Source organism: Haliotis rubra, unplaced genomic scaffold (assembly GCF_003918875.1).
Source record: "Haliotis rubra isolate DU_JTF1 unplaced genomic scaffold, ASM391887v1 Scf408, whole genome shotgun sequence".
Classification (NCBI taxonomy): Eukaryota; Metazoa; Mollusca; class Gastropoda; order Lepetellida; family Haliotidae; genus Haliotis; species Haliotis rubra.
In genome coordinates, this window is record NW_025767089.1 from 945,144 (window position 1) to 959,836 (window position 14,693).

At 40.4% G+C, this 14,693-nt stretch overlaps 1 protein-coding gene across 1 annotated transcript in view; it reads right to left on the reverse strand.

Moving 5' to 3' along the window:
* Positions 1 to 4,736: 4,736 nt before the first annotated feature.
* Positions 4,737 to 14,693, reverse strand: part of LOC124287907 (b(0,+)-type amino acid transporter 1-like) — a 29,010-nt gene continuing 19,053 nt past the window's right edge. The window contains exons 5-12 of the mRNA XM_046724397.1: positions 14,155 to 14,280; positions 14,008 to 14,052; positions 13,262 to 13,385; positions 12,017 to 12,120; positions 11,358 to 11,454; positions 10,364 to 10,513; positions 7,408 to 7,576; positions 4,737 to 5,848 (exon numbers count right to left, since the gene is read on the reverse strand). Of these exons, the coding sequence (XP_046580353.1) occupies positions 5,790 to 5,848; positions 7,408 to 7,576; positions 10,364 to 10,513; positions 11,358 to 11,454; positions 12,017 to 12,120; positions 13,262 to 13,385; positions 14,008 to 14,052; positions 14,155 to 14,280 (874 nt within the window). The 3' untranslated portion in view covers positions 4,737 to 5,789. The remainder of the gene's footprint in view (positions 5,849 to 7,407; positions 7,577 to 10,363; positions 10,514 to 11,357; positions 11,455 to 12,016; positions 12,121 to 13,261; positions 13,386 to 14,007; positions 14,053 to 14,154; positions 14,281 to 14,693) is intronic.

Genomic DNA, 14,693 nt, shown 5'->3' on the forward strand with positions numbered 1-14,693 from the left:
GATTTTGGTGACCTTCACTTAATTGTCAAGGTCACAGAGACACTTTGAAGATTTGAGCATGTTAACCTGACTGTCAGCAAGATATTTCCAAGACTTTCAAGACTTCCCTTAAATGTTTTCCAAAAAGCAATTTCTTTAGTTAGGTACTATTTTTGCATATTTCATACACTATGACATTCATGTCAAAGTCAGTCTTGAAAATATGTGTGTGTTTGAACACCTAAAGAGCAAGACATCAAGAGAGGTTGACTGGTCATGTTTTTGTTGACATTTAACTTAAACTTTCATTACTTTATAAGTTTGATTTGATAATTTGCGGCGGGGGATTATGTCGCCTTAGTGACAATGCTTGTTTTATTTAACGTATTCTTTACAATTCCCTTTTAGGGGTGTGGGGTGGGGTGGGGTGGGTGGGTGTGTGTGGCTGGCAGGGGTTGGTATGTGACTTTGGATTCGATGTGCTACATCACACATGTACAATATTTTCACATATTTTCAATACAAAAGATGCTGCCGAGATAGAAATTGCCGATGTCCGACATGTTTGTTTACAAACAATAGGGTCAACGAGTTCGTTGTATTCATACGCGGTGAATCGGTCACTTTAATTAGCGGTCTTAAACACCCATTTAAGTACGGTTTTGATGAGCTCTCAGCCAATCAGAATCGAGTATCACACAATGTCGTGCTAGAATAACAAATTCAACATGCAAACAATCAAACAGTTGTTTCACTTCGGCGAAACGTTCCGGTGTAGATGCTTGATGGGCATTTAAAAATTGGAAGGTAACACAACAACGTAGGGCATAGTGTAGTTTACATACCGTTATCAAGCAACTGAGGAGGCTGCCCCCCAGAATTATTATCCATCCTTATCCAGGTAGCCCATGTCCCAAGTCAGTAGGTAGGTCCCCACATGGGTACAATGAGTAAAGCCCATTTCTGGTGTCCCCCGCCGTGATATTGCTGGAATATTGCTAAAAGCGGCGTAAAACCAAACTCAGTCAGTCAGTCAGTAGGTAGGTTGTTAAACGCCCTTACCACGATACACACACGTGACGCCCATTCTTATCAAAATGTACTGACGGGTTTTTTTTATAAATGGATGCAAGGTAACAAATATACCCAAGGCAATACAAACGTCGACTCATTCCACGTAAATGTATTTCAGTCATCACTGGTAATAATCCGGGAATGTCGACTGTTAGTGCCATAATCTTCAACGCGATGTTCAAGCCAGTCTCACCACCATCAAAATGCGCCGGTCCCCCGTTGCACCTGACCCCCGTAAACTAAAGAATCTACAAGTGAACCAAAGTCCACCTATCTTCAAACTTACCTTGCCCCACGTTATTAAAATTGTGGTAATGCGCGTGTCATGTCCCCATGTCTACAATCATTTTTCTCTTACCTGGATATTTAGCGTTTTCCATTTGTCAAGATAGCAAGTATCCCTTAGGTATGTTCCAGGTAAATTTGCAGGTGAGCGTCCAGGTAGGTTTACAGGTGAGCGCCCAGGTAAATGTTCAAGCGACTGTCCAGGTGTTTTAATTGCTTGTAATTGTATCCGGCGGCGAAGACTGTTACGTCAAAAGTACTGTGACCAGAGTCTTGTCACACATACATCATTATGTGCTGGGCAGAGGGCAGTGTGTATGCGCCTGTTGGTTTGAGTGGGGAGTATGCTATCATCCGGGAGCCCCATAACCCGGCTTAAGTAGGTCGCGGGGGTTGAAATAGATATATGACTTGACTGGTTGTGATATATACAAGTATTGTTATCATCTCGACGTGTTATTGACATAACTCGGATGTAGACTTGAAAACGTTTATTTTGGAGTAACTATTGATATATGCAGCCTGTGGTATGGGCATAGTGACACTAACGTTTTGCAATGTCATCGCTGCCAAATTGTCTGACTAGAGTATGTCTCTTTAAGTGCGATTCCCAATGGGGTGGATAGAGTGAGTTTACTGTGGGGCCGAGCGTTTTGGGGGCTTTGAAGTTTATTAATCCTATTGTTTGTATTTCCATAAACATTTTTTTATTTTTAAAATTTTATTTCATTTGGTTTCATTTTTATTTCATGTTATTTATTTCATTTTATATTATCTAACGTATTCTTTACAATTCTTTTTTTAGGGGTGTGTGGGGTGTGGCAGGGGTTGGTATGTGACTTTGGATTCGATGTGCTACATCACACATGTACAATATTTTCACATATTTTCAATACAGCCCTGGCGGAATTTGCAGTTTCGTTGTTATTCAAGTCTAATGTTTAAGCTCGGCCCCAGTGGTCAGCTCACTTTAAGATAAGCCTGTTTGCGTTTGTGCTCCGACCCCTTCAGACACGTGGGAGAGAATCGTGAACTACGTCTATGATGGGTAAAGAAATGTTGTTGACACAACGGGACAGTAGATATGGCCTGGAAGGACAATGGGACAATATGAAGGGCCAGTCAGTCAGTATCTACTCAATAAACATTATACGGTCTTCATGTTCAACAGCGTAGTTGGGATACTGTGGCGGGACATTACAAGATTACAAGTAGTGAAGATTGTTGTTCGGGTTTGTATACACGGTGATAAAGATTGTTTATAACCTGATACTATCCCCCCGCTGTCTATCGTATTTTCACGTAAAACAGTATTGGTTGTTTGTGTGGTGATTGAAGCCTCACCCAGATGTATCAGTGTTATACATTGTCAAACACATCACACATATGTCCTCAAACACATACAAGATATGCTTAGATCTAAACACATTTAAGCACGTGTTAATTCAAAACGGAATACACATTTGCTGTGTTCATTTCTAAAAAGGTACAGGGTCTGCAGATATAAAACTCTCACGTAAAGCGGCGAGAAGTTGCTGATTCAAATTGTTTTCATTCCCGAGGAAACAAACCATTCCGACACAAATATAGATGATTAAAACGGTTTCCATATATGTTCAGATATTATCACTAACCATAAAAGATAATGAAATCGTTCAAATTAGTAAGTGATCGAGACCATCCTGTCATTAACCAGTGGAGCACTAACCTCATCACAAATCAACTGAAAATATTTCCCAATCACCTTAATGTCTAAAAAGCAAAGATTGTTAGTGAAAAGGAATTGATAGGTCTTCCGACACCGCCGTTTCAATCTTCTGGCAGTTAAATGACACAAACTATTCTTTTGTGCCATGGAATATTGTGTGCACGAAATTAATAAGAAATGAAATCAGTTTCGTTACAGTACTTTAATCAGGTACTAGTTACAGATCCATTTACTCGCCAATACTCGGATAATACTCAGCAACCCGAGCTTGTCGTAAGGGGCGACTGATGAGATCGGGTGGCCTCGGCCCGATCCACAAAGCGTTCATAACTTCATGACCGGTCGTAACTCTATTTTTACCATTGGCTCACGAATGTCGTAGCGCCACGAACGCTTTGTGGATCGGAACGCAGGCTCGCTGACTTGCTGTCGCTGCATCAATGCTCATAATAGCAATCATTGGATTGTCTGGTTCAGGCTGTATTATTTACAGAACGCCGTAATATAGGTCAAACATTGCTGAGTGAGGCGTTACACAACATACACAAACAAAACTAATAACGTCGCTTTTGACGTTTTCACGTTGCTGTGACGTCAAACAGTGCCATGACGTCAGGACATTACCAAGGGAACAAAACACAGAACCCTGAGTAAAGGTAATAAACACTAATGGTTAGAACACTAACGTTTAATAGATTACAGTTGCAGTGGGCAGTCCAGCCATATTACGTCTCAGTAACGTTAGATTTCCTATTCAGTTTCTGGTCTGGTTATAAGCAGTTCCGTTTACCACACTCTCTGACACATATACTTTAGGAGTCATACCATCACTGTGGCATTCACACAACATCGATCCATCGCAATATATGAAATGGTTGTTGACACAATCAGATTCGTAAACAAGGACCGTTGTGTCTCCTGTTGTAACTTGGTTGTCAAATCATTAAGCATACATCTAGAAACGGTCGTCCGATCACAAAACATTTCCTAACACCCTGTTCTGGCTAAAAATCTGGCTAAAAATCAATCAAATTACTGAAACGACATTTTTCTTATATGGCTAACTCAAACGACGTATTCTCTCATAACTATCAAATTACTAAAACGACATATTCTCATATAACTAAGAAATTGTTGAACGACGTATTCTGATATGCCCATCAAATTAGTAAACGACATATTCTGATGTAACTACTAATAACAAAAACGACATTCTGACATTACAGTCACATAAATGCAGCGAAAGAATAAATTACGAAAGCAATATACATATTTTCCGATTATATGTGAAATACCTAAAGCTAATTTACACAGATCTACATATTAACTCACTAAAGTGATATGTTTACTGATGCTTAATCTACATTCTTACTATCAATACCTGAAAGACATAACCGAAGGGACTATCTAAATACAGCACGTGTTGACGTAGCCATCAAAATGAAGAAAACATAACTACAAAAGGAGGTAGAGCTGCTCGTATCAAACGATACATGACATAGCTGTCAAATATAGTACTCACACTTTGCTAAGGATCACACAAATTTCCAACTTTACTTAAACATAGATTTATAACTTGAAATTGTATACATTTAAAACTAGATAATAATGATATGGTAACCCTTCTTTAGGCAAACAACCACTTTAATCTAACCATATGCACTTGATACATGAGTAACCATAAAAATGGTTTTCATGGCACCAATCAACCATTTTGCAAATCATGGAACGAGTCATTGACAAGTACACAACACCTGTCAATAGCAGGTATGGGATCCATAAGATGTAGCGACATACTGAAACCTAGGATGCATGCTTACAATGAGCTTAGATATTTAAAGCAAATTAAATCCCACATCATAGTTTTCTGTTGAATCAATGATTCTTAGCAAAGTGTGAATAGTATATGTTGAAACGACATACTCTTATATAACAATCAAATTACAACGACACATGATGATGAAGCTACGGAACGACATATCGTGATAGAATATGTTTCTGAAACTCTACATTTATGATATATACTACCCATCAAAGGTTTAGACTCACTAGTGTAAATGTAGCCACTTACTTCAGTCAACTGTTCTATGCTAGATTTTGCATATTATTCCATGCTGTTTAAAGGTGCTGTTTACATATGAACTGATGTATTGTAAAACAAATTCATAACGTTGAAAAGGTTATTGTCATGAGTTCAATAAATGATGAAACTCAGTGAAAATTGGGCGAATTCTTAACAACCTTTACACCAGCTGTTAACATGCACGATATTTGCACATGCTTTTCAGCAATTTGATGTATGATCCTCGTTCAATTCATGTGCATACGGTTTGCAGTTGGTTCCCCCAAGTTAGTGGAGAAATTCATCTTCAATATAACCAGATCTATATACATTACATATAGTGAGCTCTTTTAGTGAGTCTAAACCTTTGATGGGTACTATAATTATTTAATTGTTAAAACAACGCCACATGACGATGCAGCGATCAAATTGGTGAAAATGACAGGTGCTGGTATGTACAAAAATAGGACTCTAATTACGCCATCGGTGTTGAACATTGTTATTCCATAAATCGGGTGAGCATTCTGGTGGGACGCTTGTTATGTAAAATACATCAACTTGTATAAACATGTGCACTGTAGCTTCAGTTATACTTATTGAACATATTCAGCTGGTTACACATAATGAAGTACACGAGTATTTATCACCTTAAGAGATCAACTCATATTGTAGGTAACCATCCTATAATTCAGGTGGGGGCACGACCTCCAACAGTAGCTGTGTCCATTCAGTCAGTTTGTCTGAAACATGGTGTAAAGAAATCTCATTGTCCATTGCCAAACGCGGTTTTAAATACATCAGCGTTCAATTGTACAATAGCTTTGAAATAAAATAGGTACATGTGTCTTTATGGAAAGCTTATATTCCATGGGTACTTATACATTCCCACATTTACTGGATGTTTTGGAAGTGAGCATAAGGCTTTATCTCAAAAGGCGCGGGTGGTGGAGGAGGTGTAGAGGTCAGGACTGGTTCGAATCCTGGGTTATCCCTGTTTATGAAGTCTTCACCATGATGAAAAGAGACGCCCTGCATCAAGTAGGGTCTTCTTCACACATCGATTTCTTTAAAGTGTTCGACCGACTCGAAGCTCGAGTTCTCACATGGGTAAAATGTGTGAAGCCAATTTCTGGTGTTCCCATCATATTGATGGAATATTGTTGATGGGATATACGCATTCATTTACCAAAACCTTAATCTCTTAAGCGGAAATGTACAAATGGAATGTGGAAGACGAGACTAGCATCTTCATCAAAACTCACTTCCCATCTTAATTATGAGCTAATTCCCAGTTGACGCATGTACACCACGCGTTGACAGTTTGGTGGAGAATCCGGGTAGAGTAACTTTTTAGCTTACTCCCGATCTTGAAAACCTCTCTATGTGCCTACCATTAACATGATGTATCAAGGATGATTCCCCAAGTTCTACGTCTACCTAAAGAGATTACAAGCGTCTTGATCAACATGGATCCTTAACGCCGCCATCTTCACGGGTGCATCATACATGGGTAAAATGTGTGAAGCCAATTTCTGGTGTTCCCGTGATATTGATGGAATATTGTTGATGGGATATACGCATTCATTTACCATAACCTTAATCTCTTAAGCTGAAATGTACAAATGGGATGTAGAAGACGAGACTAGCATATATCAAAACTCGACTTCCCCAAACCCGGGACCTTCAAGTTAAAATGTATAGTGGGATATAGAAGAATCGACTAGCATGTATCAAAATCCGACTTACCATAACCTGGAACCTTTAGGTTGAAATGTACAAGTGGGATATAGAAGATGAGACTAGCATGTATCAAAATCCGACTTACCAAAACCTGGAACCTTTAGGTTGAAATGTACAAGTGGGATGTAGAAGATGAGACTAGCATATATCAAAACCCGACTTACCAAAACCTGGAACCTTTAGGTTGAAATGTACAAGTGGGATGTAGAAGATGAGACTAGCATATATCAAAACCCGACTTACCAAAACCTGGAACCTTTTGGTTGAAATGTACAAGTGGGATGTAGAAGATGAGACTAGCATGTATCAAAATCCGACTTACCAAAACCTGGAACCTTTAGGTTGAAATGTACAAGTGGGATGTAGAAGACGAGACTAGCATATATCAAAATCCGACTTACCAAAACCTGGAACCTTTAGGTTGAAATGTACAAGTGGGATGTAGAAGATGAGACTAGCATATATCAAAATCCGACTTACCAAAACCTGGAACCTTTAGGTTAAAATGTACAAGTGGGATGTAAAAGACGAGACTAGCATATATCAAAACCCGACTTACCAAAACCTGGAACCTTTAGGTTGAAATGTACAAGTGGGAAGTAGAAGATGAGACCTCCCACGACAAAGAGGAAGGCGTACAGGAACTCGATTTGGGGATCCTCCACTATTGGGGCAATGACCAGGTACAGTGAGACCAGCAGCATGATGATCGGGATTGGGATTGGAACCTGGAACGGACACGTACATAACGAATGTCTCTTGACTCGGTGGTGTGGCAGTTTACAGGTTAAACACTGTCACTTGTATTATAAACAATAATAATAATAATAATAATAGTCCACTTATATAGCGCCATTCCAGGATGAATATCTTGCTCAAAGCGCTAAGAAGGAAAAGGAGTGTTCAGGCAAATGCTTGACGGAACAAGTGAGTCTTGAGAGATGTCCGGAAAGAAGAATAGGTTGGAGAAGTTCGTAGTTCTTGAGGGAGAATGTTCCACTGATAAGCTGCTGAATGGGAAACAGCCATTAATCCTGGTCTGCAAACAGAGAAACCTGACTAAAGACCTGCCCATAATGTAGTCACTATTCCATCGACCTTGACGGTTGACATCACTATACATACAACGTTTGCTTGCTTGTTGTTTTACGCCGCACTTAGCTATATTCAAGGAAAATGACATCGGTATTCAAATAATAAATTCTTGACCAGAAAATCCAGTGATTGATATCACGAGCATCACTCTAGGCAAATGGTTGCGATGACACTCGAGCCTGGCAACCCGATCTGTACGACAAGCATGGTTTCTAGAAGACTCGTATACATGTGTTTTGTACACGGATCTTCAGGGCTATATAACGACTAATAAATGTGTCAAACAGAACATAAAGCTGCAGTAAATTTACACCAGCTGTTATAAATTTGGTTACGATGTGGCATCTTGAAGTCATGCTTATATAGGTATATAAAGACACTGGGTTGATAACTGCCATATCACACTTGTTGCTGTGATACGGTATATAGTTTTGAGTTCTTGTATTACAGTGGCGGTGAGGTGAAACTAGGTGAGTGAACTCGGATTTCAGGTTGCGTTCCTGATTATCGCTCTTCATGTACGTGGAAGCTTGTGCGTTTGTGCGTTCGTGCGTTCTTTTCGTGGCTGCTTCTGAACTGATCCGTGTTACACTAAATTAATATAGTTTGCGGTTTAATCCCGATTTCAGTCTTTTCTATTTGGTCTCTGAGCGGACCAGTCCTGTGTTCCATTAATACCGAGCTTCAGCCTAGAATGGTAATAATATATGCCATCTACTCCACACGTCTTCATCTAATTAATACCGAGAGAGGAATGGTAATAATATATACCATCTTTTAACGTTAGGAGTAACACGGCCTCGGGATCGAACTACAATCTATCCAATAGACCACGGACGGGTCTATGGGTCTAGCCCATTGTTTAGATAACTTGACCGTCACGCAGGAGATCCGGGTTCGATTCCTCATATAAGTACAAGAGTTGGTGTCCCCCGTCATAACATTTTGTAATATTGCTGAATGCGACGTAAGACTCCCGTTTTTACCAGATGTAATAAGGAATTGAACTTTTGCTGTAAGAAGTGAGTTAATATTCAACGTTGCACCGGCATTGTTGTAGCCATATAGGGCCCGTAAGTAGGTCAAAGCACTTCGCGAGATCTTAGTACTTCCGGTGACAAACAACGTTTCATACCTTTTCGAATGGTCTTATGGTTGTCAGTTGACAGTAAGGAACTGATAATTCTTGCACGAATAACAAATTTCCGATCTAACCATCCCCAAATTAGCCAGCTATTACGACTGTCAACAGCTGTGACAGCCAAGCATGGTTGTACACTTGGTTCGGTCTGGTAAAGTCATATGTGGTGATCGCGCAATTTAGAACCAGAACTGGTTCTTGAATATACGCTTGTCACCGGAAATCTGGTACAGGAAGTAAGCTCGGCCCCGTCTCCCATATTGCAAGTTGGCGCGGGCAAAGGGAGCCGGAAGCCAGGTTAGTACCGCCTCGCGAGACTTACAGGCTCTATAGCGACGAGTACTGTAATTAGTACAAACTCCATAGCATCTAACTAAAGACATGGAATGGGAAACGCTTTCAGATGACTGGGGTGAGGATATAGTTTTAGGTCAGTTAAATTTGTGAAAATACGTTAGTATTTGAAATTCACGGACACTCAACACAACAAAAGGTGCTGTCATTTCCACCAACATTCTACAGGCAGCACTGCCACAAATGTAACGTGATTACAATGACCGGAGTAAATATTTCAGCCATATTTCCCCGAAACAATCGCAATCAAAACAATAATGGCTTTGAAACAAGCTTTGAAAGAAACCTCGGGAACGTAATATAAAAAATCAGGAATGAAGAAGATGTGAATGTATTCCTCCCACAATCATAGCATGAACGTTTACCCTATCTCTGCACCTGAGCCAAGCACACAACCCTCCACATAGAACACTCATCTGAACATTTAAAGCCCCTTGAGGTCCCCAGAACAGCCAACAGTAGCGACCAGTAGTCGCTTAGCGTAAAACAATATCAGGTCAAGAAGGGGCTGTGGTGTAGACTTGTGGTTGAAGCGTTCGTTCGTCACGCCGAAATCCCGGGTTCGATTCCCAAACTGAATACAATGATTGCGTGAAGGCAATTTCTGGCTTCATCTGCGGTGATGTTGCTGGATTATTGCTTCATTTCTGGCTTCATCTGCGGTGATATTGCTGGATTATTGCTTCAAGCGCCGTAAATCCCAAGTCACTCACTCAGATGAATAAAGTCTGTAAAGTCGGTGATTTCCTCCAGACGTCAGTTGAACATTTGATGTCCCCTAGACCCGTCCATATATATTCCTTTCTAACTTCGATGACATAAACATACAGATTTTCCTATGTTGAAACTGTAGACAAAAGAATTACTACTTACTACCTAATGCAAATCTGTGGTGAATATTTACAACGCCAGAGTTGCTCTTTACCTTATATGGTCTTGGCGCATCCTTCATCTTGAACCTGAGGACGATAAGAGAGAGGAAGGTCATGCCGTAGAACATCCATGCGGTGAAGCTGAAGAAGTCAATGAGGCTGCCTATGTCGCCGGGGATGATCATGAGGAGTGCGATGAAAATCTGTAAGATGAAATGATGGTTCAGTTGCTGGAACCAGTCACTTGAAGTACATGATAGCTGCATATCACTTCCTTCATCATCTAACATTTCCAACTGCAGAAACAGATTTCATTGGGTCACTGTAAAAGGCAATATCAGTTATATGAATCGTTTTCGAAATTTCGAACTCTTGCAATAGAACTGAAATTACGGATAACATATTAACTAGAAGAAAAAAAAACCCACGAAATTCCGAAATGAAATTATATATTACAAATAATGAGCCAAACTATTTCCATAAACAATGCCATTCAAAGTGGCAACATCAGGTTTGAACAGAAAATTCGTCATCTTCGAAGTAAAATTGACTGAAGACATATACCAATGTAACGAAACCCAAGAGCACAATATGTAGCTGGCCTGAAAATCTAATGAAAAATACAACTTGTTAAACAATTGACACACCAATAATCTTTGGGTATTTTTTATTTATTTCTTTATACAGCGCCAATATCCAGATCACCTGCTCAAAGGCGCTTTGTGACTGACGAATGATCACATGTGCTGTGAATGAAAGTATGTTTGAATTTTAATTTAAACCATAAAGATAATCACAAAAACTTCAAATATGTTCTTTACCCAATGTACTGGTTCTCAGAAAACATATATTGCAATACGTATCGTTTGAAAAGCGTATTGCAATATACCGGTATACCGGTAATACCATGCACTCCTAGTTAAACACGACACCAATGTTTTGGTTTCGTGTAAAATCTCAAGCAAGGGTAAACATTTGACAGAAAAGACATCAAAGACAAAGGAATGACGTCCCTGAAGGTATATAATTTGGCATGAGGGGACTCACCGTGAACATCATGGAGGGCAGGGGAGTTAACTGCTTCACTTGGATGTAGGACAATATCTCGGGCAGATTGTTGTCCCTGGCAGCCGCATATACGACCCTAGAAACACAGACAGTTCTGAGTCAGAACATATATTTATTCACATACAATGTGATGATGCACAGTTATAATTTAACCAGTCCACTCCATAAATATTGAATATCATCAGGTTCTCCATAACTGTACTCCGGTAATAGCGCCAACTTTGCTGATGTTGAAGTTAGCAACGTTCATTCGTTGACTTCAGCACGTGACGCCAACACATGCAGATGAGATTTATTCTATTACAGAGAGTGAGTTGGGTTTTACGCCGCTTTTAGCAATATTCCCGCAACATTGGGAAGGGGACTCAAGAAATGGTCTTCACACATTGTACCCATGTGGGGAATCGAACCCGGGTCTTCGGTGTGACGAGCAAATGCTTTAACCACTCGGCTACACACGTTTAAGTTCGATAAAGGTTCTCATTTAACCAGCTTTGATCCGCTGGTACTGAACGAATATAATAGTATCGAGTCGGTTATCATGTGTCCTTCGACTCGGATTGGTGCTGGACTTCTCTAATACTTGTCTAAGGGAGACATGCAGACATACACAATGTTCAGACGGTGGAATAGCTAACCTTCCTCCAGTGAAAGCAGTTCCATTGGTTGCACCAAACGTTGACACCATCACGGACAGTGGCATAATGACGGCGGCTACCCCAAGAACGCGGTCTCCCCAGGTCTACAAAAAGTTAGAGAATTCTTCCATTGAAACTATGAACCTGAATGATTCACTGTTGAAACTAACCAGAACAATTCACTGTTGAATTTAACAACCAGAAGAATTCACTATTGAAACCTAACAGCCAGAAGAATTCTCTCTCAGTAAAGTACAAATTCTAGCACTTTTGGGGGTTGAGTCCCATGCGGGATTCGAACCCACACCCTCAGAGTCAGGCACCTAATCGCCAGCACACAAAATCAGCTGCCTAACCCGCTCAACCACCGCATTTGACCACTTTCTGAAATGACATTGTGTAATCATAGCTTTCGGCCGTGGGACCCGTGCTTAATTACAGCTATCAAATGGGTACACAAAATCATCAGTCTAGACTACCAGTTGTCCGACTTCCATTTTGTGGAAGTGTAATCCCAAATATTACATATATCACATTTGACCACCTTCTAAAATGGCATTGTGTAATCACAAATAAGAGCTATAAGTCTGTTTGCAGTGAAACGTACCGATGAATTTCACTTCAAACAAAAGTGTAAATCAAATAAAGTGAAATTAAGATTGCGAATCCTCATAATTTTACCTTGCTATTTGAACATTTAAATCTGAGAATTTCATTCAACTTAAGATAAAAGTTGTTCAATAACGATCATAGTTCAAATCGCTATTATTGGTTTGTATTACAAGGGGGTATGCACATTAAATAAAACACCGAGAACAAGTAGGGTTGGTCTAAGTTAACGCCCATCACGTACCTCACGTGCATTTGTTTCACTGTTACAACCACTGCACTTACCCCTTGTAATACAAACCAGTAATAGCGATTTTCGGTACGTTTTCACTGCAAACAGACTATACAGGTTCTTCTGTTCGTCGGTTTACTACTTGCATCAATGAACTCTGTCCTGACTAGATATGACATGCTAAAGCGTAAATATGTATCGGCTACTCTTGGGCAGTCGTCTAGGTGATACACAAGTTGTTATCCACAAAATATCTTACCTTTCTTATTATTCATCAACTTCTAAAATGCCAGTCAAACAGATTGGTGGTACATGTTTAGAAAATACGTACTGACAGCTCATCCGTCGGAATGACTGGACATCTAACAGTTCCTAGGTAATCATCGGACAAGCTGACCACTCACCACAGCAACTGCATTGGAGTTTAGCAGCTCCTGTGTAGTCATCACGGTGAGGTAGGAGATGTTGGTCAAGACGTAGACGATGGTGACGAGAAGGACAGCTATGATGTTTGCACGTGGAAGATTTCTGTTCATGGTGAATAAGGGAAAACATAATGCCCTGACTTCATGGATACTGAATGTTTGCAGTAACACGTATGGGAAAGACCTTAAAATATGAACCTGTCACAATTACAACAAGAGTGAGTTGGGTTTAACCCCGATTTGCACAGCATCCCAGTTACCGAGTTTATGCGGTAGAAAGCCCAGCATGGTCAATCATTTAATACCACTGTGAGTGTGTGAGTGAGTGAGTGAGTGAGTGAGTGAGTGAGTGAGGTGAGTGTGGTTTTACGCCGTTTTATAGCAATAATCCAGCAATATCACAGCGGGGAACACCAGAAATAGGCTTTACACATTGTACGCGTGTACGTCTGCGGCTTGACGAGCCAACGCTTTAAGCACCCGGATGCCCCACCGCCCAGCATTGTGACTCCCACGAGGTCAGATGATGGTGTTGACAAACATTGAACCCTAATCGCAGTGAACATGGATTCGAACCCATAGTCACAGGTTCCTTACGTACCAAAGGGGCACAACTCTGAACCCCGAATTGCATTACCTTAGATCCCTCCTGCCCCAGATACAAGAACTTTGTATAGAATCCCCATTTGATATTAACCTGATCGTCATTATTCTGATTCACTCACTTCGAGGGAGACTTCAGCTCTTCCGTAACGTAATTAAGGTTGTTCCTGGGGAAAAGAATCGATTTAGTACGAGACCGTATCGAATTATATTCGTAATAAAATATCACGAACGCGAAATGATTTGATGTCTGTGGTCTGTCAACTTACCAGCCGTCATATGCCCACAAGGCTCCGTAGAAAGCCAGTGCAATCGTTGATGGTGATTCTGTGGAGCCCTTGAAGCCCTCTGCCACGACGCTGGTGTTCCCTTTGATGAGGAATAAGTACAGGTGCCTGCTGCGGTTATTCCCATACAGTAAACAACGCTTATAGGGAACACGCTTATAACGAAAGGACGGACATAAGGAACTGTTGGTCTCAGCCACTTCATATTTATGAGTTGCCTTTAAGTTGGAACCGTAGTTAACTGAATGTTGGAAGCTGCACTGTAATGCAAGATAAATATTTAACAACTCATGATGATCCAGTTCAAAATTGATATTCAGCAACCCATGCTTGTCGTAAGAGGCGACTAACGGGATCGGATGGTCAGGTTGACACATGTCATCGTATTCCAAATGCGTACATCGATGCTCATGCTGTTGATCACTGGTTTGTCTGGTCCAGGCTCGATTGTTACTGAAACAGCGTCGCCGATACTAAGAAAGGGTGAATTGAAGATCATATGATATAATGCAAAATAAAGA